Source organism: Rattus norvegicus, chromosome X (genome assembly GCF_036323735.1).
Source record: "Rattus norvegicus strain BN/NHsdMcwi chromosome X, GRCr8, whole genome shotgun sequence".
Lineage (NCBI taxonomy): Eukaryota > Metazoa > Chordata > Mammalia > Rodentia > Muridae > Rattus > Rattus norvegicus.
Window position 1 is genome coordinate 47,333,611 of NC_086039.1, and position 26,648 is coordinate 47,360,258.

Consider the following 26,648-nt stretch of genomic DNA (forward strand, 5'->3'; position numbering starts at 1 on the left):
AACCCATAGTTCTGAGTGCCTGCAGAAAGAAACAGGAGACAGCATATATCAGCAGCTTGACAGCACACCTAAAAGCTCTAGAACAAAAATAATCAAATACAGACAGGAGGAGTAGAAGGCAGGAAATAATCAAACTCAGAGCTGAAATCAACCAAGTAGAAACAAATAGGACTATACAAGGAAACAACAGAACTGAAAGCTGGTTCTTTGAGAACATCAGCAAGAGAGATAAAACCCTTAGCCAGACTAACCAGAGGACACGGAGTGTGTGTCCAAAAAAAAAAAAAAAAATCAGAAATGACAAGGGAGACATAACAACAGAATCATAGGAAATTCAAAAAAAAAATCAGATCCTACTACAAAAGCCTATATTCACAAAAACTTGAAAATCTACAGGAAATGGACAATTTCCTAGAAAGACATCAGGTACTAAAGTTAAATCAGGAATAGATAAACCATTTAAACAAACCACTAACTCCTAAAGTAATAGAAGCAGTCATCAAAGTCTCCTAAAAAAAAGAGCCCAGGTCCAGATGGGTCCAGTGCAGAATTCTACCAGACCTTCATAGAAAACCTCATACTAATAGTATCCAAACCATTCCACAAAATTTAAACAGATGGAGTGCTACTGAATTCCTCCTATGAAGCTACAATTACTCGTATACCTAAACCATACAAAGACTCAACAAAGAAAGAGAACTTCACACCAATTTCCCTTATCAATATCGATGCAAAAATACTCAATAAAATTCTTGCAAACCTTGTCTAGTCCCTGATTTTAGTAGGATTGCTTCAAGTTTCTCTCCATTTAGTTTAATGTTAGCAACTGGTTTGCTGTATATGGCTTTTACTATGTTTAGGTATGGGCCTTGAATTCCTATTCTTTCCAGGACTTTTATCCTGAAGGGGTGTTGAATTTTGTCAAATGCTTTCTCAGCATCTAATGAAATGATCATGTGGTTTTGTTCCTTCAGTTTGTTTATATAATGGATCACGTTGATGGTTTTCCGTATATTAAACCATCCCTGCATGCCTGGGATGAAGCCTACTTGATCATGGTGGATGATTGTTTTGATGTACTCTTGGATTCGGGTGGCCAGAATTTTATTGAGTAGTTTTGTGTTGATATTCATAAGTGAAATTGGTCTGAAGTGCTCTTTCTTTGTTGGGTCTTTGTGTGGTTTAGGTATAAGAGTAATTGTGGCTTCAGAGAAGGAATTAGGTAGTGCTCCATCTCTTTCAATTTTGTGGAATAGTTTGGATAATATTGGTATGAGGTCTTCTGTCACCCTCTCCCTACTTATTCAATATAGTTCTTGAAGTTCTAGCCAGAGCAATCAGACAACAAAACGAGGTCAAGGGGATACAGAACGGACAAGAAGAAGTCAAAATATAACTATTTGCAGATGATATGATACTATATTTAAGTGATCCCAAAAGTTCCTAAAGAGAACTACTAAAGCTGATAAACAACTTCAGCAAATTGGCTGGGTATAAAATTAACTCAAATAAATCAGTAGCCTTCCTCTACACAAAAGAGAAACAAGCCGAGAAAGAAATTAGGAAAACGACACCCTTCATAATAGACAAAAATAATATAAAGTACGTCGGTGTGACTTTAACCAAGCAAGTAAAAGATATGTACAATAAGAACTTCAAGACTCTGAAGAAAGAAATTGAAGAAGGTCTCGGAAGATGGAAAGATCTCCCATGCTCATGGACTGGCAGGGTTAATATAGTAAAAATGGCCATTTTACCAAAAGCGATCTACAGATTCAATGCAATCCCCATCAAAATACCAATCCAATTCTTCAAAGAGTTAGACAGAACAATTTGCAAATTCATCTGGAATAACAAAAAACCCAGGATAGCTAAAACTATCCTCAACAATAAAAGGACTTCAGGGGGAATCACTATCCCTGAACTCAAGCAGTATTACAGAGCAATAGTGATAAAAACTGCATGGTATTGGTACAGAGACACACAGATAGACCAGTGGAACAGGATTGAAGACTCAGAAATGAACCCACACACATATGGGCACTTGATTTTTGACAAAGGAGCCAAAACCATCAAATGGAAAAAAGATAGCATTTACATCAAATGGTGCTGGTTCAACTGGAGGTCAACATGTAGAAGTATGCAGATTGATCCATGCTTATCACCCTGTACAAAGCTTTAAGTCCAAGTGGATCAAGGACCTCCACATCAAACCAGATACACTCAAACTAATAGAAGAAAAACTAGGGAAGCTTCTGGAACACATGGGCACTGGAAAAATTTCCTGAACAAAACACCAATGGCTTATGCTCTAAGATCAAGAATCGACAAATGGGATCTCATAAAACTGCAAAGCTTCTGTAAGGCAAAGGACACTTTGGTTAGGACAAAACGGCAACCAACAGATTTGGAAAAGATCTTTACCAATCCTACAACAGATAGAGGCCTTATATCCAAAATATACAAAGAACTCAAGAAGTTAGACCGCAGGGAGACAAATAACCCTATTAAAATTGGGGTTGAGAGCTAAACAAAGAATTCACAGCTGAGGAATACTGAAGAGCTGAGAAACACCTAAAGAAATGTTCAACATCTTTAATCATAAGGGAAATGCAAATCAAAACAACCCTGAGAATTCACCTCACACCAGTGAGAATGGCTAAGATCAAAAACTCAGGTGACAGTAAGTGCTGGCGAGGATGCGGAGAAAGAGGAACACTCCTCCATTGTTGGTGGGATTGCAGACTGGTACAACCATTCTGGAAATCAGTCTGGAGGTTCCTCAGAAAATTGGACATTGAACTGCCTGAGGATCCAGCTATACCTCTCTTGGGCATATACCCAAAAGATGCCCCAACATATAAAAAAGACACGTGCTCCACTATGTTCATAGGAGCCTTATTTATAATAGCCAGAAGCTGGAAAGAACCCAGATGCCCTTCAACATATAATGGATACAGAAAATGTGGTACATCTACACAATGGAATATTACTCAGCTATCAAAAACAATGACTTTATGAAATTCATAGGCAAATGGTTGGAACTGGAAAATATCATCCTGAGTGAGGTAACCCAATCACAGAGAAACACACATGGTATGCACTTATTGATAAGTGGCTATTAGCCCTAATGCTTGAATTACCCTAGATGCCTAGAACAAATGAAACTCAAGACGGATGATCAAAATGTGAATGCTTCACTCCTTCTTTAAAAGGGGAACAAGAATACCCTTGGCAGGGAATAGAGAGGCAAAAATTAAAACAGACACAGAAGGAACACCCATTCAGAGCCTGGCCCACATGTGGCCCACACATATACAGCCATCCAATTAGACAAGATAGATGAAGCAAAGAAGTGCAGGCCGACAGGAGCGGGATGTAGATCTCTCCTGAGAGACACATCCAGAATACAGCAAATACAGAGGCGAATGCCAGCAGCAAACCACTGAACTTAGAATAGGACCCCATTGAAGGAATCAGAGAAAGAACTGGAAGAGCTCGAATTGGCTCGAGACCCCTTATGAATAACAATGCCAACCAACCAGAGCTTCCAGGGACTCAGCCACTACCTAAAGACTATACATGGACTGACCCTGGACTCTGACCTCATAGGAAGCAATGAATATCCTAGTAAGAGCACCAGTGGAAGGTTAAGCCCAGGGTCCTGCTAAGACTGAACCCCAAGTGAACTAGATTGTTGGGGGGAGGGCGGCAATGGGGGCAGGATGGGGAGGGGAACACCCATAAAGAAAGGGAGGGGGAGGGATTAGGGGGATGTTTGCCCTGAAACCGGGAAAGGAAATAACACTTGAAATGTAAATAAGAAATACTCATGTTAATAATAATAATAAAAAAAAGCCAACACTGAAAAAAAAATTCTTGTAAACCGAATCCATGAGCACATCAAAACAATCATCCATCATGATAAAGTAGGCTTCATCCCAGGGATGCAAGGAAGGTTTAATATAGAGAAAACCATCAACGTAATCCACTATATAAACAAACAGAAAGATAAAAACCACATGTTCATTTCATTAGATGCTGAGAAAGCATTTGACAAAATTCAACACCCCTTCATGATAAAAGTCCTGGAATGGACATGAACTCAAGGCCCATACCTAAACTAAGTAAAAGCCATGTACAGCAAACCAGTAGCTAATATTAAACTAAATGGAGAGAAACTTGAAGAAATCCCACTAAAATCAGGGACTAGAAAAGGCTGCCCACTCTCTCCCTATGTATTCAATATAGTTGTGGAATCCCTAGCCAGAGCAATCAGACAACAAAAGGAGATAAAGGGGATATAGATTGGAAAGGAAGAAGTCAAAATATCACTATTCGCAAACAATATGATAGTGCATTTAAGTGATCCCAAAAGTTCTACCAGAGAACTACTAAACCTGATAAACACCTTCAGGAATGTGGCTGGGTATAAAATTAACTCAAATAAATCAGTAACTTTCCTCTAGACAACAGAGAAACTGGTCGAGAAAGAAATTAGGGAAATGACACCCTTCATAAGAGTCTAAAATGATATAAAATACCGTGGTGTAACTTTAACAAAGCAAGTGAGAGATCTGTATGATAAGAACTTCAAGCCTCTGAAGAACAAAACTGAAGAAGATCTCAGGAGATGGGAATATCTTCCATGCTCATGGATTGGCAGGAGTAATATAGTAAAAATGGCCATTTTACCAAAAGCGGTCTACAGATTCAATGCAATCCTCATCAAAATTTCAACCCAATTGTTCATAGAGTTAGACAGAACAATTTGTAAATTCATCTGGAATAACAAAAATCCCAGGATAGCTAAAACTATCCTCAACAATAAAAGGACTTTGAGGGGAATCACTATCCCTGAAGTCAAGCAGTATTACAGAGCAATAGTGATTAAAAAAACTGCATGGTATTGGTACAGAGACAGACAGATAGACCAGAGAATAGAATTGAAGACCCAGAAATGAGGGCTTATATCCAAAACATACAATGAACTCACCAAGTTAGGCTGCAGGGAGGCAAATAACCCTATTAAAAATGGGGTTCAGAGATAAAGAATTCACAGGTGAGGAATGATGAATGGCTGAGAAGCAGCTAAAGAAATGTTCAACATCTTTAGTCATAAGGGAAATGCAAATCAAAACAACCCTGAGATTCCACCTCACACCAGTCAGAATGGCTAAAATCAAAAACTCCTGCAACAGCAGATGCTGGTGAGGATGTGGAGAGAGAGGAACACTCCTCCATTGTTGGTGGGATTGCAGACTGGTACAACCATTCTGGAAATCAGTCTGGAGGTTCCTCAGTAAATTGGACATTGTACTACTTGAGGACTCAGCTATACCTCTCTTGGGCATATACCCAAAAGTTGCTCCAACAAATAACAAAGACAACATGCTCCAATATGTTCCTAATAAGCACCCTTATTTATGATCGCCAGAAGCTTGAAAGAACCCAGATGACCTTCAACAGAGGAATGGATACAGAAAATGTGTATATGTACACAATGGAATACTACTCTGCTATCACAATGACTTTATGAATTTCATAAGCAATGGATGGAACTGGAAAATATCATCCTGAGTGAGGTAACCCAATCACAGAAAAACACACATGGTATGAACTCATTGCTAAGTGGATATTAGCTCAAATGCTTGCTAAGTGGATATTAGCTCAAATGCTTGAAGTACCCTAGATGCACAGAACACATGATACTCAAGAAGGATGACCAAAATGTGAATGCTTCACTCCTTTTTTTATAAGGGGAACAAGAATATCCTTGGGAGGAAATAGGGATGCAAAGTTTAGAACAGAGGCTGAAGGAACGCCCATTCAGAGCATGTACCACACATGGCCCATATATATACAGCCATCAAACTAGATAAGATGGATGAAGCAAAGAAGTGCAGGCTGACAGGAACCGGATATATATCTCTCCTGAGAGACACAGCCAGAATATGGCAAATACATAGGCGAATGCCAGCAGCAAACCACTAAACTAAGAACAGGACCCCCCCCCCTGAAGGATTCAGAGAAAGTACTAAAAGAAAATGAGGGGGCTTGAGACCCCATATTAACAACAATGCCAACTAATCAGAGCTTCCAGGGACTAAGCCACTACCCAAAGACTATACATGGACTGCCCCTGAGCTCCAACTACATAGGTAGCATTGAATAGCCTAGTAAGGGCACCAGTGGAAGGGGAAGCCTTTGGTTCTGCCAAGACTGAACCCCCAATGAACGGGATTGTTGGGGACAGGGCGGTAATGTGGGGAGGATGGGGAGGGGATCAAGCATATAGAAGAGGAGGGGGAGGTGTTAGGATGATCGTGGCCTGGAAACTGGGAAAAGGGAAGAACAATTGAAATGTAAATAAGAAATAACCAATTTAACAAAGATGTAGAAGAAAAAGAATGATAATTTTAGGAAAAAAACATTTTATTAAGAAAATGCATTGCACACTAAAACAATTTAACAATTTCATCAATGGTTGAGGAATTCTGATACCAGTGAGTTTCTCTATTGTATTTTTCCATCTTCCATAATTGAAATAAACAAATTTGATACTTTTTACTATGAATATATATTTCAAGGCATGTGATTAATGCAAAATCAAAACCTTTATGCTCTGAAAGCTAGGCAAATAGGTCTGCTGTAAAGAGGATTTGTTGTTCTTCTAGAAGACATGGGTTGAATTAGCAGCACCCAATGTGTGATACACAACTGATTTTAACTCTAGTTTTAAGAAATCCAATGGAACCTTCTGATTTTGATGGGCACTAGGTATATACATACATGATCTACATAGATGAATACTGGCAAACTTTCATACATAAAATGAATAAATCTCAAAATAAAATTAAAATATATGCTCTGTTTTTCATTCCTGTGTGCTGTGAAATAGCAGTCTTTCATAGTCAGAAACTGGGTTAGAGAACTAAACAGAATTCACAACAGAGAAATTTCTAATAGCTGTGAGGCATTTAAAGAAATGTTCAAAGTCCTCAGTCATCAGGGAAATGTAAATCAAAATTACGCTGAGATTCCACCTCAAGACAGAATGACTAAGATCAAAAACTCAGGTGACAGCACATGTTAGTGAGGCTGTGGAGAAAGAGGAACACTCCTCCATTGCTGGTGAGATTTCAAACTGGTACAACCACTCTGGAAATCAATCTGGAGTTTCATCTGAAAATTGGAAATACATCTGCCTGAAGACCCAGCAATACCACTCTTAAGAATATAATCCCAAAAGAAACCCCACCATGACACAGGGGTACATGTTCCACTACGTTGTGATAGCCAGAAGCTGGACACAACCCAGATGTTCCATGACAGAAAATAGATAGAAAAAATGTGTTTCATTTAAACAATGTAATACTATTCAGCTATTAAGAACGAGGACATCATAAGTTTTGCAGGCAAGTGAATGGAACTAGAAAATTTCATCCTGAATGAAGTAACTCAGACCCAAAATGACATTCATGGTATGTACTCAATAATAAGTGGATATTAGCCAAAAAAAGATTACCCAGGAAACAATCTACAGAAATCAAGAAGATTAACAAGCTGAAGGGCCCAATTAAGAATGCCTCAATCCCACTTGGCAGGGAGAAGAAAGCAATTGAGGGATGGAGGGACCTGGGTGGGAAAGGGGACAGGAAGGGAATGAGGGAAACATGATCAGGTATTGGCTGGGGTGAACAGGACTGAAGCCCTGATTACTGATGCTATGGTGTGCTTACAAATAGGAACCTGGCATAGCTGCCCTCTGAAAGACCCAACAAGCAGCTGAAAGAGTCAGATGCAGATACTTACACCCAACCAATGGACAGAAGCTGGTGACACCTATGGTAGAATTAGGGAAAAGCTAGAAGAGCAGAGGAGGAGGTCGACCCTGTAGGAGGACCAGCAGTCTCAACTAACTTGTAGCCTTGAGATCTCTCAGACACTGGGCCACAAACCAGGCAGCTACACCAGATAATATGATGCCCTAACACATATGCAGCAGAGGACCACTAGGCCTGGATTGAGTCAGAGGAAGATGTACCTAACCCTCAAGAGACTTGAGGTCCCAGGGAGTGGGAAGGTCTGGTAGGGTATGTGTTGGGGTGTGGAGACTTATTCTTGGAAAAGGGGTAAAGTGGTATGGGTTGTAGAACAGTCAGAGTGTGTACCAGGATAAGGATAAAGTCTGTACTGTAAAAAATATTAAAGAATAAAAATAAATAAATAAATTGATAATCTTTAAAATATAAAATAAAATCACCCATATTGTATGATCATGCCAGTGGATATAAACAAAAAAAGCTAATTCAAATATCAGTAATACAAGCAACGTAAAAAATAAAATGATAAAATAAATAAAAGCAAAATGAAAAACAAAAAAAAAACATGACTGCAAATGACCTATTAAAAATTTAAAAATGTGTGGCAGGACCTGAACAATGTTCTCAAAAGAAAGGAAACATGGCTAAGAAATACCTCAAAAAGTGTTTATTATCTCTAGGGAGTAGAGAAATTAAAATATCTTTGTGATTTTGTCAATCTGAATGGCAAAGATCAACAAAACAGCCCCCAAAGACTAGACCAATAGCCAGAGTATACAGGGAGGGATCCATGGTTCCACATACATATATAGCAGAGGATGGCATTGTCATACATCAGTGCGAGGAGAGGCCTTTTGTCCTGTGGAGGTTTGATAGCCCAGCATAGGAAGAGGCTGGAGTGGTGGGGTGCCAGAGGTTAAGTGGGTGGGTGGGGAGCAAACTCATAGAGGCAAAGAGGAGAGCCAAGAGGTGAACGTGGGATGAGGGGTTTGTGGAGGGTTAACTGGGAAGTGGGATATCATTTGAGATGTAAAGGTACGGAATGAATAATAATTTTTTTAAAAAGCTAAAAATGGTCCTGGAAAATGGGAATGGGCATTCCCTATTGATATGATTGTAAACTGCTGAGGCAACTATGAAAGTCTGTGAAGACCTCTCAAAAACCTAGAAGAGAATCTACCATATAACCTAGCTATAGAATCTACCATATAACCTAGCTATAGCACTATGTGGAATAAGCCCAAAGGACTTGACAGCCTACTCATCAGATATTTTTTCATTGCTCCTCTACTTACAATAGCTATGAAATTGAAACAACGTCACATATGAATTGTTAATGAAAATGTGGTACATATATATATATATGTATATGTATATATATATATATATATATATATATATATATATATATATGCTCCACATCTTCAGAATTGCATACAAATTCTAGAATAAATGCAGAAACTAGGAAAAATGAAAACAATCATTGCTTGTGTAGGGGTTGTGGGAGCAATACAGAGGGTAATACCAGGGTATAAGAGATCTGATTAAAGAAATGAGAAATGGGATGATGCAAATTAGGAAGAGGAAGGTATTGTATACAGAAAATCGAGGGAAGAGGATAAAATAAGAATAAGGATGTCTAAAAATGTCTTAAGGACTTTTATTAGCTATATCAAAAACTATAATATACATGCCTGTGCATGAATAAACATGTAGAGTTAAAATATGATTTCTTCATCTAAGGCTGACAACATTCGCTTTAGTGATGCCAAAGACTTAACAACTCCAATCCAGGCATGAGAAACTTTCTTTTGCAATATTGCTTAGGAATGTCCAAGAAACTCCAAAACACACAGACTATTGCCATTGCAATTGGTTGTCTCCTCAAAGTGAAATAGGTGAGTCCCTACTTCTTAAAAATACCAAGTACTTTGTATATTTTGGATATAAAGCCTCTATATGTTGTAGGATTGGTAAAGATCTTTTCCCAATGTGTTGGTTGCCGTTTTGTCCTAACCACAGTGTCCTTTGCCTTAAAGAAGCTTTGCAGGTTTATGAGATACCATTTATCGATTCTTGATCTTAGAGCATAAGCCATTGGTGTTTTGTTCAGGAAATTTTCCCCAGTGCCCATGTGTTCGAGATGCTGCCCTAGTTTTCTTCTATTAGTTTGAGTGTATCTGGTTGGATGTGGAGGTCCTTGATCCACTTGGACTTAAAGCTTTGTACAGGGTGATAAGCATGGATCGATCTGCATTCTTCTACATGTTGACCTCCACTAGAACCAGCACTATTTGCTGAAAATGCTATCTTTTTTCCATTTGATGGTTTTGGCTCCTTTGTCAAAAATCAAGTGCCCATATGTGTGTGGGTTCATTTCTGGGTATTTAATTCTGTTCCATTGGTCTATCTGTCTGTCTCTGTACCAAAACCATGCACTTTTTATCACTATTGCTCTGTAATACTGCTTGAGTTCAGGGATAGTGATTCCCCCTGAAGTCCTTTTATTGTTGAGGATAGTTTTAGCTATCCTGGGTTTTTTGTTATTCCAGATGAATTTGCAAATTGTTCTGTCTAACTCTTTGAAGAATTGGATTGGTATTTTGATGGGGATTACATTGAATCTGTACATCGCTTTTGGTAAAATGGCCATTTTTACTATATTAACCCTGCCAATCCATGAGCATGGGAGATCTTTCCATCTTCTGAGGTCTTCTTCAATTTCTTTCGAAGGAGACAAATAACCCTATTAAAAATGGGGTTCAGAGCTACACAAAGAATTCACAGCTGAGGAATGCCAAATAGCTGAGAAACACCTAAAGAAATGTTCAACATCTTTAGTCATAAGGGAAATGCAGATCAAAACAACCCTGAGATTTCACCTCACACCAGTCAGAATGGCTAAGATTAAAAACTCAGGTGACAGCAAATGCTGGCGAGGATGTGGAGAAAAAGGAACACTCCCCCATTGTTGGTGGGATTGCAGACTGGTAAAACCATTCTGGAAATCAGTCTGGAGGTTCCTCAGAAAACTGGATATTGAACTTCCTGAGGATCCAGCTATACCTCTCTTGGGCATATAACCACAAGATGCCCCAACATATAAAAAAGACACATGTTCCACTATGTTGATAGGAGCCTTATTTATAATAGCCAGAAGCTGGAAAGAACCCAGATGCCCTTCAACAGAGGAATGGATACAGAAAATGTGGTACATCTACACAATGGAATATTACTCAGCTATCAAAAACAATGCCTTTATGAAATTCATAGGCAAATGGTTGGAACTGGAAAATATCATCCTGAGTGAGCTAACCCAATCACAGAAAGACACACATGGTATGCACTCATTGATAAGTGGCTATTAGCCCAAATGCTTGAATTACCCTACATGCCTAGAACACATGAAACTCAAGATGAATGATCAAAATGTGAATGCTTCACTCCTTCTTTAAAAGGGGAACAAGAATACCCTTGGCAGGGAATAGAGAGGAAAAGATTAAAACAGACACAGAAGGAACACCCATTCAGAGCCTGCCCCACATGTGGCCCATACATATACAGTCACCCAATTAGACAAGATGGATGAAGCAAAGAAGTTATGGCAGACAGGAGCCGGATGTAGATCTCTCCTGAGAGACACAGCCAGAATACAGCAAATACAGAGGTGAATGCCAGCAGCAAACCACTGAACTGAGAACAGGACCCCCGTTGAAGGAATCAGAAAAAGAACTGGAAGAGCTTGAAGGGGCTCGAGACCCCATATGAACAACAATGCCAACCAACCAGAGCTTCCAGCGTACTAAGCCACTACCTAAAGACTATACATGGACTGACCCTGGACTCTGACCTCATAGGTAGCATTGAATATCCTAGTAAGAGCACCAGTGGAAGGGGAAGCCCTGGGTCCTGCTTAGACTGACCCCCCAGTGAATGTGATTGTTGGGTTGAGGGCAGCAATGGGGGGAGTATGGGGAGGAGAACACCCATAAAGAAGGGGAGGGCGAGGGGCTAGAGGGATGTTGGCCCAGAAACCGGGAAAGGGAATAACACTCGAAATGTAAATAAGAAATACTCAAGTTAAAAAAAAAAGTGGAAAGAAACTACAAAAAAAAAAAAAAAAAAGATACGAAGTACTTCACATGGCCCACAGTTGCCAGAGCTGGAAATGCCTTCAAGGCCTCATTCCTGAAGACAAAATTTCATGGTATAAAGACACTATGCAAGACTCCAAATGGAAACACCTGTAAGGCACAACAACAACCAGCATGGTAAGGTAACTATGGGTGCACTGTAGCTCACATATCTTAATGGAAAACAAGGGATCCCTAATAGGACTTCAGAGGCACTCAACGAGAGGGAAACTGTGCCTAGTTTTGGAAACATAGCAACTTCCTATGGCTAGAGAAGTCATGGCTCTTGGAGGAAAACTGTCAACTACCTATTTACTAAATTGGCATAGTCCTTGACTAAAATATAAATGGTTTTCCTTATGTCCACAGACAAATGTGGTCCTCATCAAATAAGCATATGATTTCTACAGACTGATACCATTACCAAACAAACAAAAACAGAACATCAGAATATAGAGTTGTAAAGCTCAGTCCTAATAGACACATAAAATATCTCCTGAGCCCAAGTCTCCGGCAATACTGTATTAGACGGGTAGAAAGATTGAAAGGTACAGATGATCAGGGAGTTTGCTGCGAGACTGTCCCCTAGTAATTGCAGAAGTTATACTCATAAATTTAAAATGTTACCAATAGGATTGCCCAAATTTGAGCTAGACAAGGACAACAGATATCACAAAGTAGATGGGGAAAGCCAAGGAAACCTCAATTCTACACAATGAACTAAGGAACGCTGATATTTAAAGAAAATGTCTTCCTCAGAAAACAGCAAAACAATTGATTAATACCAAATGGTCTCTCTTGAAAGCATGCATATATATCATTATATAGACTGAACAGGTTGTACTAATGTGTTTGTGAACACACAAACATAAACATGCTTACACATACATATGTGTCTGTAAACAATGAAAATAAACAGAGCCAAGAATTTGAAAGAAAGCATGGAGGGGTATATGGGAAGGTTGGGAAAGAAGGAAGGGAAAGACAAATGATATAATTATAGTGTAATCTCAAACAATAAAACAATTTTAAAAAAGAGATTGTACTTTTAACGAAGCCCATGTTCTACATGGGGGCAGTCCGGTAAACAGAAACATGTTATGTTGGGAAAAAAGATATTCAAACACAAATAAAGACTAGGAGAGTCCCATACTTAACTTTATGCTGTTTTAGAGAGAATATTAGGCAATAATCACTTCAAGCTATGAGCACAGACAATTGAAAATCATAATAAAAGCCCAACTCCAAAGTCTTCTGCTTAGTTCTGGGACTTGGCTTGAATTTCAAGAGCTGAGCATTAGCAAAAGTCTTCTGTGAGCACAAAAGTATTGCATGTTCACAGAGGAAAGGATGTAACATAAAGCTGAAAACACATTTCCATGAAAAATATGCTCAATAAAACCAATGGTTCGAATTAAGGAAAAATGTACAGTTATATTAACAATTAGAATTTTGTAAAAGAAATTCAGGATCTCGGTATAAAATTCAATGTAGCTGTGTATTGGTGAACAGTTACATGAGCCTATCATGACCTATTCACTAGTTCATGAAACACTGTCACATCAGAATGTCCAACATGATTCTCATAATATTTTACACAGTTGAAAATACTAGCAACAACATTAGGGGTGTCATTAATATTTACATTTCCAAGCATCTGTATATACAGTTCAGCATTTCTCCTCCAACATACATTAAATAGAATTTCTTACTATCTCACCTTAAAGATTGTGCACTTCACTCCCTCTTATACAACACAGAATAAATCATGTAAGTAGTCTAGAAGCCACAGATTCTCACTGTTCTTATTATATCAATTTATGCATTACAACTTAGAACTGTTTAATGAAAACAATCATACCACTTTTATGACTTTTCCATATACTAGTTCGTTGATTTTCATAGTTTGTATTCAACCAACTAAGCAGAATCCTTTCAGAACTAGAATATATGTTGCTGGATGCAAAACAAGGGTTGAGTTTTGATTTATTCTCCCCATGCATGACTGGCACAGAAGTGGAGCAATGTGGTGTTACCCGAGATAGAACTGTAACCTGGAATTTCAAAAGAAATAGTTAATAGAATCAGATGGAAAATAAAATCACATTTGCAAAGTTAATTATCCTACATATATTATTAGTAAGGGAAGACATTAGTATTTCTAGTTTAATTTACCTGCTCAGGAATAAGAGAAAAAAATTAAGAGATATGCCTCTAATTGTAGTGTTTATTCTTCGGCTTTTTGCTTGCATACCATTTATATGGCATTCTTACTAAGCAATTTATGACAAGATGCTTTTTAATTAAACAAAACTGTATTTGACAACAGATTTGTAAGAATATCAATTCATCAAAATGTGAATTTGGCATGATCTTCCTATTTTTACAGTTCACAAAACTTAAATTTTTGAATAGCAAGAATTTTATACATCTCCTTTAGTTACTTTTTGTTACTATAACAAAATATGTGAAAAGAGAAGTTTAAGGAAAAGAGCTTTATATAGTCTCAGTTTTACAGTTAAGAAGTCATTGTACCTAAAACCTAAGATAACTGCTCACATTGCAACCACAGTCAGGAAGCAGACACAGATGAATGCTGGTATTCAAATCGCTTTCTTTTTATTCCATTTTGTACTTTAACCTATGGAATGGTTTTGCCTTTCTTCAGATGGAACTTCTCAGTTTAATTTGCCAAGAGGGAATCTAGATATTCCCTCCAAACTATGTCTAGAGGTTTTCTTCTAGATCTTGTTGTAAATGTAACTTTGATTCAACAGAAGTAACTGTTATCTCAGAGTCTTACTGCTCAATAAGCTACTTCCACTGCTGACCTGCACTAAAGAGAATGTACTCAGGAAAGAACTCAACTTCACTCTATTCAATTCACTGTCCTGACTCCCAGCTGACAACACACTAACTGGATTCAACTCAACTGAATTCAACAGAACTGCTGACTGCATTCTCTGCTCTGTTCTTATTCAGCTGTTCTCTTAAGAGTTGGATGTATCTATTCTGTCCAATCTTTCCCTGGTTCATCACATTATCTGTCCCTCAGTTAGATCATTGTTTGGGATTAAAGGTGTGTACTAAGGGAATTCCTGTATTCCAGCCAGAGGGATTAAAGGTATGTGCTAAAGGCATGTCTATATTCCAGACAGTGATTAAAGATGTGTCATGTCTGCATTCCCGCTGGATCACAGAAACCTGTGTAGTCATGTTGCTAGACTAAAATTCCTCTACATCAATTTCATAGTCAGTATTACCCATTATACTATATATTTTGATACTGTGTTAGTTAGTTGTTGAAAGAGTTTCACATATTTCAAACTGACTATGTAGACAAGGCTTGCCTTGGACTCCTGATTTTCATGCCTCTCCCTCCTAAATTGAAAATATAGGTGTGTGCCATTATGCCAGATATATGTGTATTTAAGGAAATAAACAGTACAAAAATTAATTATAACTCAATGTATTTTTTAAATTTTTTCCTCCATCTTTATTAAATTGGGTATTTCTTATTTACATTTCAATTGTTATTCCCTTTTCCGGTTTCCAGTTCAACATCCCCCTAACCCCTTCCCCTCGCCTTCTACATGAGTGTTCCCCTTCCCATCCTCCCCCAATTACCACCCTCCCCTCAACAATCCTGTTCACTAGGAGCGCATGTTGTTATGTGCAGTATAAAATGTCACAGCCTCATTTACTATATGTTCACTATCTCTGATAACTAGAGAAATATAGCAGAAAGTTACTCAGATTTGCACTTCACTGTGGAATTGGGATAGATTCTAGATACAACAATATGAGATTTATTATTTTATTATGCATTTAGAGAGATAAACATATTTTCAATTATAGAACAACAAAATGAATAAGTCCATTCAACTGTTTCTGTGTTTGTGTGTGTATATGCATGCGCGCGCACACACACACACACACACACACACACACGAAAGAGAGAGAGAGAGAGAGAGAGAGAGAGAGAGAGAGAGAGAGAGAGAGAAGAAAGTACTACTTAAGTTCACTGATTTATTCTGATAACATTCATAGGTAGTTCTCTAATGTCTTGGATATGAAGAAAAAATTCTGAGTGACATATGTTGTAAGGATATGGTTTCCCTGTTCACCACCCCATTCTGAAAGATTTCTTTTGTGGACACCTGAAAACCAGCACTAAAGGGAATGGTTTCCTGACAGAGAAGCACAAAGAGAAACTACTTTTGAAACAAACTTTTTTTTTGTTTGTTTTGTTTATTGGATATTTATTTATTTACATTTCAGATGTTATTTCCTTTTTCAGTCTCCCAGATATAAGGCCCCATACCCCTCCCCTTCTTCTACAAGGGTGCTCCCCCTCACAAATCACCTCCACATCCTAACCCCTGAATTCCTCTACAATTGGGGGTCCAGCCTTGTCAGGACCAAGGGCTTCTCCTTTAATAGGTGTCCAACAAGGCCATCCTCAGCTACATATGCAGGTGAAGCCATGGGTCAGTCCATGTATAATCTTTGTGTAGTGGTTTAGTCACTGGGAGCTCTGGTTGGTTGGCACTGTCACTCTTTTTATTTATTTATTTATTTTTTTTATTAACTTGAGTATTTCTTATATACATTTCGAGTGTTATTCCCTTTCCCGGTATCCGGGCAAACCTCCCCCTCCCCCCTCCCCTTCCTTATGGGTGTTCCCCTCCCAACCCTGTCAGAGCCCATTTTTGGGATAATACAATCTAAGATACTTTTATATTCAGAAATATTAACCACAGTAAAAATATTCCCATGTCTTTAAGTCTCAGGTAGCTTCAATTAAAAACTATGTGTGATACCAAACTCTTCTTTCCTCACAAAATGGAAACTATATTTTTTTCACCAACTAAATTTGTTACAGAATACTCAAATTCTATCTGACCTATGTGGTGAGAATAGCAAGCCACAAACATGAAAAGCATTATTTTATCAGGTTTTTTAATTTCTGTGATAGAAATATGACACATATTGGATCTTTATCTCCTTCATCTCAAATATCATATGCTTGAAAATGCAAATGAAAATATTGGAGATGGATTCCTAGCACTTTCTGGGTAATAACAAATGATGAGTTACTTGACTACAGATGATGTGATAAATGTTTTATATTCATGATCTGAGCTACTTTAGAATTCATCTACCAAATGTTACCTCTACTTTAGAGAGGGAATAATCTTTGCAAGTTAACCTTGACTAGGTACATAGGTTTAATGATGGGCTCACATGGATCATAGTGGTATACACTAATACAGAAAGAGTCAAAACAGGCACAGTCTATTTATAGAAAAAAATGTTAAAAAACTATCACTGCTGAAATACCTTGCAATTTTCATTGTGCAAGAGAATGATAGTTCTTTAAGTATTCTAATATACATAGGTCTATATAAATGAAAGGAGTATAGATAGCAAAAGAGCTCAGTTCATGCAAACCAAGCACATTTTTAGGAAAATAATAATATCATGTAACATTAAAGTCATAAAAGTATGAATTAATGGAATGAAATGCAAAGTATATAGGGTATAATGTCTTGTTAAATATGTCAGTTAATTCTTCAATGTATTTAAAGCAATTTTGGAAATCTATATTCACAACTTTCATACACTCATTTACATCACCATTTTTTAAGGCCTTATTTATGAATAAACATCAACAAATTGGCCTTTGATAGAACAAAGTTTAAGGTTACATAAAATAATAGTATATTGAAGACTTACAAATAACGACACTGAGAAAACTATCAAACAAGTGTGTATACTTATATATGCATATATTCTTAATACACATATACTTAACGCACACATAGACTTATCACACCACTGCCAAGTGTACTTCTAGTTCTATATAAATGTTGATGTTATATCTGCCTTATTGCTTCTCATTAGTAGTACTGTTTTCATTAAATTTTATTTGCACATAAATCAGATGAAATATTTATAACTAAAATTTCAAAAAATACCTAGACATTTTAAGATAGTTTAAAAGGATCTCTGCTTATTTTAAATGCACACAGAGAACTAATATTCAGCTTATAAACTTTCTTTAAGATGTAAGGATGTCTGATGGTTTAACATTGATACAAAAGTAAATTAATAATTATACCTAGTGAAAAACTAAATCAAACCCTATAAGAGATCAAAGTTAATTGAAACTCCAGATGAAGACTGGGTATTAAACCAAGAACTGATACCTCAGTGTCATATTTCAACACTGAGTAAGCATTCATATCTTGAGAGTGCTCCATGACTACAAAATCAAAATGAAGGTGTTCCTGCACTGAATTGGTCCATAGTCACTAGATTCCAGTTTTGTGATAACTTCTGACATGAATGTGGATTAAGTAGATCTCTGAGAAATGTGACATAAGCCAAAACTGCTTTGTTGTGAATATCTGGAACTACTATATGTCTAACACAACTAAGATCCAATATGACATATACTGAAGATTTACTTCCATTCTTAGTTATGACTATACCTGGTGAAGCAAAGTGGGTGCTGTGTAACTGATGACATGAAGATAATATACAAATATATGTTTGTTTACAGGACAACGTAAAAGAAAAATTAGCAATATCACAGCCATGAGACTAATTTTCAAGTATTTATACCCAATAGAGAAAAACTTTTTGAAGGACTTAAAGTATATTGAAATATGCAATTTTAGGATGAGATTGGCAATAAGACTGCCATATAGAATATGGTGACTTACATAATTAAAAATAGTTTAAATGCAGAGCACGGGTAATAACAACTAATCTGTTCATATATCAACCCTATGAACTCATAAAAAGCAAACTAGAAAAAATAAAACTGAGAGTACAATATACAACTCAAGTACATAAATACTGGTTATGTAATAATGTTTTAATCTTTTGCATCTAAAAGTTCATAAGCTAACTTACTTCCTCTAAATTTATTAAAATATGCTTTCTGCACCTTAACAAATCTGTCGGGTGTTATCTTACAGAAAACTATTCAGTAAAAATGGATTAAACCACAAAAGTACAAAATGAGAACTGCTATAGGGAGCTACATTGATAATAGCCATATACAAAGATAATAAGGAAAACAAGTGAAAGCTAAAAAAGGAACCTCAATGAAGTAGAAACAGGACTGAAAAAAGGAGGAGGTCCTGCAACTACAATTCTGGATACCGCCTGTGTATATGGTGCTTCACTTAAATGTAGTAACAAATCTTCTGACTGAATTATTTTATTATATAATAATACTAGATTATTAACTTAAAATATATTATTAATGTTATTATATGAAAAGGTTATATTAACTGAATTTAGAAAAATGTTTAATCAGAAAGGCAGATCCATACATGAAAACATAGTCCTAATGACAGAAGACAACCACAGCTGTGGATGATACATTTCCCAATATTTCCATACAAAAGAAAACATAAGTTATTTGAGCCGCTGTACTTTAAAATCCCTTATAACATCATTTCCTAAATTATTGCACAACTTATGTGAATGAACAACAACAAAATAACAGTAAAGTATGGTGGAAGTATTACCTTGTATATCTGAAGAAATACATCTGTCCACGCCCGTTTACTCCAGGCTTCAAAATTATCCATATCTATATTAACAGAATAGTTTCTCTTAAGTGTAGAGAGAGCTGTGTTCTTAGTGGATGTCTTTAAGGAATGAAATACAACAGCGTAAATAAAACTGCAAAGCAAATACTGGTGTCCATCTATAATTTTAATATATGATTTTTCCATTTTCATAAAACGTTCAGATGTTTATTGTTATACATTCATGAAGATGTTTAACCCCATGAAAGCAATGAAACTATGCACAGAGAGAATTTTAAGGGATAAAAGTTACCCATTTAAATCACAGATTTATTCACTTCCCATGCCTACTATTGCTATCTCCAGTAGAAGGGATGGAAAGGAAAACAAAGTTCAACTGAACTGAGTCCAGAAAATCCACGCACATTTAAATAACACACAAGAACTCAACATATGACTCTTTTTAGCATGTCAGATGGTAAGGGATGTCCACAGCAAAAAAAAAATTACTTAAAAATCTAATTCTCTCATCAAGAGGTTTTCATAAAATACACTCTATACTTTGAGAAAATTGACCAAAAGGAAGACCAGTGGGATACACTAAAGCAATATGGCTAGCTAGAAAAGATGAATCAGCTATGTCAAGTAGGAAACCATGACAGTCTGCTTTAAACTATAAGACAGAATGCAAAGTAACACTTCCTGTCACTCTCTGGCTTCCATATGCTTGAGCACAGATGAGACTTCTAACACATACACACTAGCACCCATACACATGCAAACAGGCATACATGCACACATGCATATCACACACATAAACTTGTAAGAAAAGGATGGCCATTAATTCATGTTTGCATAGGAATCTCATAAAAATTTTAATCAATGCCCTCACCCTTGTACACACACACACACACACACACACACACACACACACACACACACAAGTTGTTAAGATACACTTCAGCTTTAGGATATTTCAGATATAAAGTTACAAAGTCTAAACTGGACTCATTTTTAAAAGACCACATATTAGTAAATTTGCAGACTGTGTAGATTATTCCTAGAAACTATCTTACTGTAATTTCCAGCCACTTCTTATAATCTCTTGGTTCAAGCAAAAATTCTGGCAGGACATGAGAAATGCATCCACCTTGAGCACTAAAAGAAAACCACAAATTGTACCATTATTATAAACATTTGATGTGACTTTCAGTTGAATTATTTCAACAGTATCATATTTGTTATGTTAATTGTACAATTAATTTAAAATCTTTTAATAATGAAATTATTTTTATAAATTTGATTAATAAGAAAGAACTTAATATTTATAATCACAGTGATCTATGTTCATATGTAATCTGAATATGTAGTGGGGTATGATTTGTGTCTTTTTAGTAAAGGTAATATTTTATTAGTTATAACAACTAGAATTTCAAAAACATCTATAAAATGCTTAAATACAAAAAATTAACCTATGAGATCATTAGTCATCTAACTCAAATGAAATGACTATCATATGATATGCCTAAAACTGTAATATAAGCTATTAATCCACTTATTTTTCCAAATAATATATTAAAGACTATGGAATAGTTTATTTGTGATAGCATACATTACGATGTATGTTAAATTATGCACATATATAACTTACCACATTCAACACATGAATATATACATACACTATTTTAACACTGTTAAATTTCAAAAGTAATTTAATCTGCCCTCTTTTATATGGATGCCTATCAATAGGATCACCAAGCAAACATCAAGTACATTATGTTTAAAAGTGCTTTCTAGTGGAGAGACTTGTGTGTTTAACTCATTTAGTGCACACAGAGAAGCATTATGCAGAACAGCATTAATAAGCAACTCTACAACTAATGCTCAATACTGAATATACCTTCAGCAGTTTAGTCCTGTGGTTACAGAGAAGTGAGGAGAAAAATAAAACAGAAAAAGTTAAAGATGACATTGAAATGTAAAACCCTGACATTCTTACTAATGAATCATAATTGCTGATGCCAAGAAGAGCATGCTGGCAGGAGCCTAATAGAACTGTCTCCTCAGAGGCTCTGCCAGAGCATGGCAAATATAGAGGTAGATACTGGCCAACCAACCATTGGACAAAACACAGGGTCCCGAATGGAGGAATTAGAGAAAGTACTGAAGAAGCTGAAGGGGTTTGCAACCCCATAGGAAGAAGGGCAATACCAACCAACCAGACAACCCAGAGCTTCCAGGACCTAAACCACCAACCAAAGAGTACACATGGAGTGACCCATGTATCCAGATATATATGTAGCAGAGGATAGCCTTATCAAACATCAATGGGAGGAGAGGCCTTGGTACTGGGAAGCCTTGATTTCTCCAGTGTAGGGACAGCTAGGGCTAGGAGGAGAGAGTGGGAGAATGGGTGAGAGAGCACCCTCATAGAAGCAGAGGCAAGGGAGGATGGGATAGGGGATTTTCAGAGGGGAAATCTGGAAAGGAAATAATATTTGAAATGTAAATAAATTAGCCAATTTAAAAAAAGTAATGTGAGGTAGAGGACTCCCTAAATTGAAGTAGTCAGAAGAATTATATAGTTTTTCAATACTATATGGTTCTCTACTAACCTACACTAATACAAGAAGCAAAAATCCAATATCCATTGTTTGATTTTTTTTCTCAGTCTGTTCTTATCCTATGTATTATTATACCTACAAACTGCCATCACATTTAAAGTACTACAGTGTTACATGAAGTCTTTTTTCCCTTTTATAATATGACTCATTCGCAGAAATGACAAGCCTGAGGTCAAAATAAGAATCTTAGTACATATATTCCTATTAAATTCAAATCTTGTGAAATAATTTCAAATGAAAAAAGGACAACTCAGAGACATATGAAGAAAATAGAATAGTTCCTTGTGACTAAAACAATACAATATTTCAGAAGCAAATTATCATTTATAACAAAGGCTACTCACAGGATAATAAAACAGGGGACCAAATAAATGTGAACTTCTCAAGGAAGATAACATTTAATGAGTACCCTATTGTCTAGCAGAACATAACTATGTAAAAATTGAGGATGATTAAAGCAGTTGTTGATACTAATATCCACATTTGTTTTTCATTTTGAATATTTCTCAAGGCCTAATTTTATGACTACATTTATTATCCTTATGTCTCACCAATAAATCTTATGTCTACATTTTCCCCATATAAAAAATTATATTTAATTACATATTTAGTTATACTTTTATATAGATTTACTGCTTGAGCATTTTAAACTCACAATGAGTATTTCAAAACAATAACAAATATAATGATTTAACCAATCCTACACATAGTCTTCAAACAGTAAGGTCTTTAAAATTCTAGGACAAAATGGCAACCAACAGATTGGGAAAAGATCTTTACCAATCCTACAACAGATAGAGGCCTTATATCCAAAATATACAAAGAACTCAAGAAGTTAGACCGCAGGGAGACAAATAACACTATTAAAAAATGGGGTTCAGAGCTAAACAAAGAATTCACAGCTGAATTATGCCAAATGGCTGAGAAACACATAAAGAAATGTTCAACATCTTTAGTCAAAAGGGGAATGCAAATCAAAACAACCCTGAGATTTCACCTCACACCAGTCAGAATGGCTAAGATCAAAAACTCAGGTGACAGCAGATGCTGGCGAGGATGTGGAGAAAGAGGAACACTCCTCCATTGTTGGTGCAATTGCTGACTGGTACAACCATTCTGGAAATCAGTCTCGAGGTTCCTCAGAAAATTGGACATTGAACTGCCTGAGAATCCAGCTATACCTCTCTTGGGCATATACCCAAAAGATGCCCCAACATATAAAAAAGACACGTGCTCCACTATGTTCATAGCAGCCTTATTTATAATAGCCAGAAGCTGGAAAGAACCCAGATGCCCTTCAACAGAGGAATGAATACAGAAAATGTGGTACATCTGCACAATGGAATATTACTCAGCTATCAAAAACGATGACTTTATGAAATTCATAGGCAAATGGTTGGAACTGGAAAATATCATCCTGAGTGAGGTAACCCAATCACAGAGAAACACACACGATATGCACTCATTGATAAGTGGCTATTAGCCCAAATGCTTGAATTACCCTACATGCCTAGAACACATGAAAATCAAGACGGATGATCAAAATGTGAATGCTTCAATCCTTCCTTAAAAGGGGAACAAGAATACCCTTGGCAGGGAATAGAGAGGCAAAGATTAAAACAGACACAGAAGGAACACCCATTCAGAGCCTGCCCCACATGTGGCCCATACATATACAGCCACCCAATTAGACAAGATGGATGAAGCAAAGAAGTGCAGGCAGACAGGAGCCGGATGTAGATCTCTCCTGAGAGACACAGCAGGAATACAACAAATACAGAGGCGAATGCCAGCAGCAAACCACTGAACTGAGAACAGGACCCCCATTGAAGGAATCAGAGAAAGAACTGGAAGAGCTTGAAGGGGCTCGAGACCCCATATGAACAACAATGCCAAGCAACCAGAGCTTCCAGGGACTAAGCCACTACCTAAAGACTATACATGGACTGACCCTAGACTCTGACCTCATAGGTAGCATTGAATATCCTAGTAAGATCATCAGTGTAAGGGGAAGCCCTGGGTCCTGCTAAGACTGAACGTGATTGTTGGGGGGAGGGCGGCAATGGGGGGAGGATGGGGAGGGGAACATCCATAAAGAAGGGGAGGAGGAGGGGTTAGGGGGATGTTGGCCCGTAAACCGGGAAAGGGAATAACACTCGAAATGTAAATAAGAAATACTCAAGTTAAAAATAATAATAATAATAATAAAAATTCTACCTTAAACTCTAAATATGACTCATGTAACCACTAGGTTCTTACCTATGCAAAAGTTCTTACTCACTGAGATACCAATTTAAGAAGTGAGGCAATTGCCTTTACAATTACAATAGCATTCTGAATTTTAATACATTTGTTTCCTTGATAAGACATATGTACATATCTTAGATTAATGGCACAATTTTATTAACCATGCTGCCCCTTTCTAAATGTTAAGTAATTTTATCCCAGCCAACATATCCTGACGGGCATGTATTTGCTGATAAAGACCCAATAAATCTGAATGGCTTGGTTTTAATGCCAAAATCATTCTCCCATACCTGCAATGCTCACATCATAAAATGTCAAAACAAGAATGACCAATGTTAATGTCAACACTTCTGGGAAATAACACAACCATCGCAAGTGCAATAGAGCTAAGTATTTAAGCTGCCTTTTGCACCAAGTTAATAGTCCATTAAGTTGTATAAATGTCATTTTTAAGCACATTTATCTGAAATTTGCCTTACTTAAAACAGTGAGTTTACTTTACTAAACTAGTCCATTGAATGTTCAAAGTAGAAAATGGTAAACTAATAAAAATAAGACTTATTTTTAAATGTCAACATTTTAATAAAGTTCCCAATGTCTTATAAGATTCCAATCTCTTATAATGACACAAGTCCTACCTATATCTCTGACCTCATTTAACTTGGAGATCTTTTCTTTATAAACTGTCATCACAGGACTTAGTACTCCAGCACAGGAATTTTAAGTAGGACACAATTCAGTGCATAAGTATACAATACAGATAAATTATTTACATAATTGTAATTTTGTTATTTTCTATAGCTGATCTAATTTGCCCATTCTTACCTTGACTTTATTTAGAGCAGCAGTTTCAACCACAGGTTCATGACCCCTTTGAGGGTTGCATATCAGATATCTATATTACTATTCATAACATTAGCAAAACTACAGTTATGAAATAGCAACAAAATAATGTTATGGAAATATGTCACCACAGCATATGGAACAATATTGAAGGGTTGTAATATTAGGAGGTTTTAGAACAACAGATTTAGTGATTTAGAGGAAAATCTGAAAACTTTAAAATTCATACAAGCTGTGTTAGGGTTAAGCTGTATAGCTTCATGAATCTCTATTGTTAGTGGAAAAATCTCAGATTTTCAGATTTGTCCCTTATGAACACCATTAATGAAACATGACTTCAGGGAAGAGTCAGAAAAGACTCAATTCCACTCTAGGCTTCCTTAAATTAACAAATGAACTTTCATGCATCCAAAGAATTATTTTTTTCTAAAGGAGGTGTGGTGATTTGAATAGGTATACAGACACATGAGTGTGAATGCTTGGACCATAAAGTGGCCAAAGAGTGGCCCTATTATGGCCTTTTTGGATGTGTGTCATTGTGGGGGCAGGATTTAGGTTTCTTCTGCTCAAGGCCCACCCTGTGTGGAACACATTCTCCTTCTGCTATCTTTAGAACAAGATGTAGAATTTTCAGCTCCTTCTCCAGTACGATCTGTGTCTGGATGCAGTCATGTTTACTGCCATTAAGGATGATGCACGAAACTTCAGAAACTGTAAGCCAGACCCAATAAAAAGTTTTCCTTTATAAGAGTTGCCTTAGTCATGATATTTCTCATAAGCAATAAAACCCAAACTAAGATAGGAGGGTTACCAAATTATCTTGAATCTCTCAGAATCTGGATATGTCATATATTTGCGCTTAAATGAGACAGAGGTAGTGTACTCATATGTATCTCTCTGTACATGTAAGTCCATGATAGTTTTTTTTCTTTTTTTTTTTTCCGGAGCTGGGGACCGAGCCCAGGGCCTTGCGCTCGCTAGGCAAGTGCTCTACCACTGAGCTAAATCCCCAACCCCATGATAGTTTTTAATCTTTTAATTTATTAATTTCATAAATATTTAATAAGTATTTCGAACACATACACTCGATATTCCACCCTCCCTTTCTTCTAGACCCCCCTATTTATATTTGCATGACCTCTTTCCTTCTTTAATAATGAACTGAGTTTAATCAAGGCTGCAGTCATGAACCTGAATATTGAGTCAATTCACTGGAGCATGAGCAATCTACCAAAGCACATTTTGCTAAAGAATATTGAGTGTTCTTTCCCTAGGAGTTATATGAGGATTGATGAGTCTTCCCCTCATCTATGCCAGAATGTTGTCTAGCTTATTCTTGTACCTATCTTATGCATGCAACTCCATCTGCTGTGCCAGGGTCATGTTATGAGTTAACATTCAGAAGACTCTTACATCCTGTGAAAT

The 26,648-nt window shown here is 36.8% G+C and overlaps 1 protein-coding gene across 2 annotated transcripts in view; it reads right to left on the reverse strand.

Moving 5' to 3' along the window:
• Cfap47 (cilia and flagella associated protein 47) overlaps positions 1-26,648 on the reverse strand; it is a 355,085-nt gene that overhangs the window by 184,526 nt on the left and 143,911 nt on the right. For both annotated transcript variants that reach the window (XM_063280369.1, XM_063280368.1), the window contains exons 31-33: positions 20,586-20,667; positions 19,507-19,629; positions 13,821-14,013 (exon numbers count right to left, since the gene is read on the reverse strand). In XM_063280369.1, the coding sequence (XP_063136439.1) occupies positions 13,821-14,013; positions 19,507-19,629; positions 20,586-20,667 (398 nt within the window). The remainder of the gene's footprint in view (positions 1-13,820; positions 14,014-19,506; positions 19,630-20,585; positions 20,668-26,648) is intronic.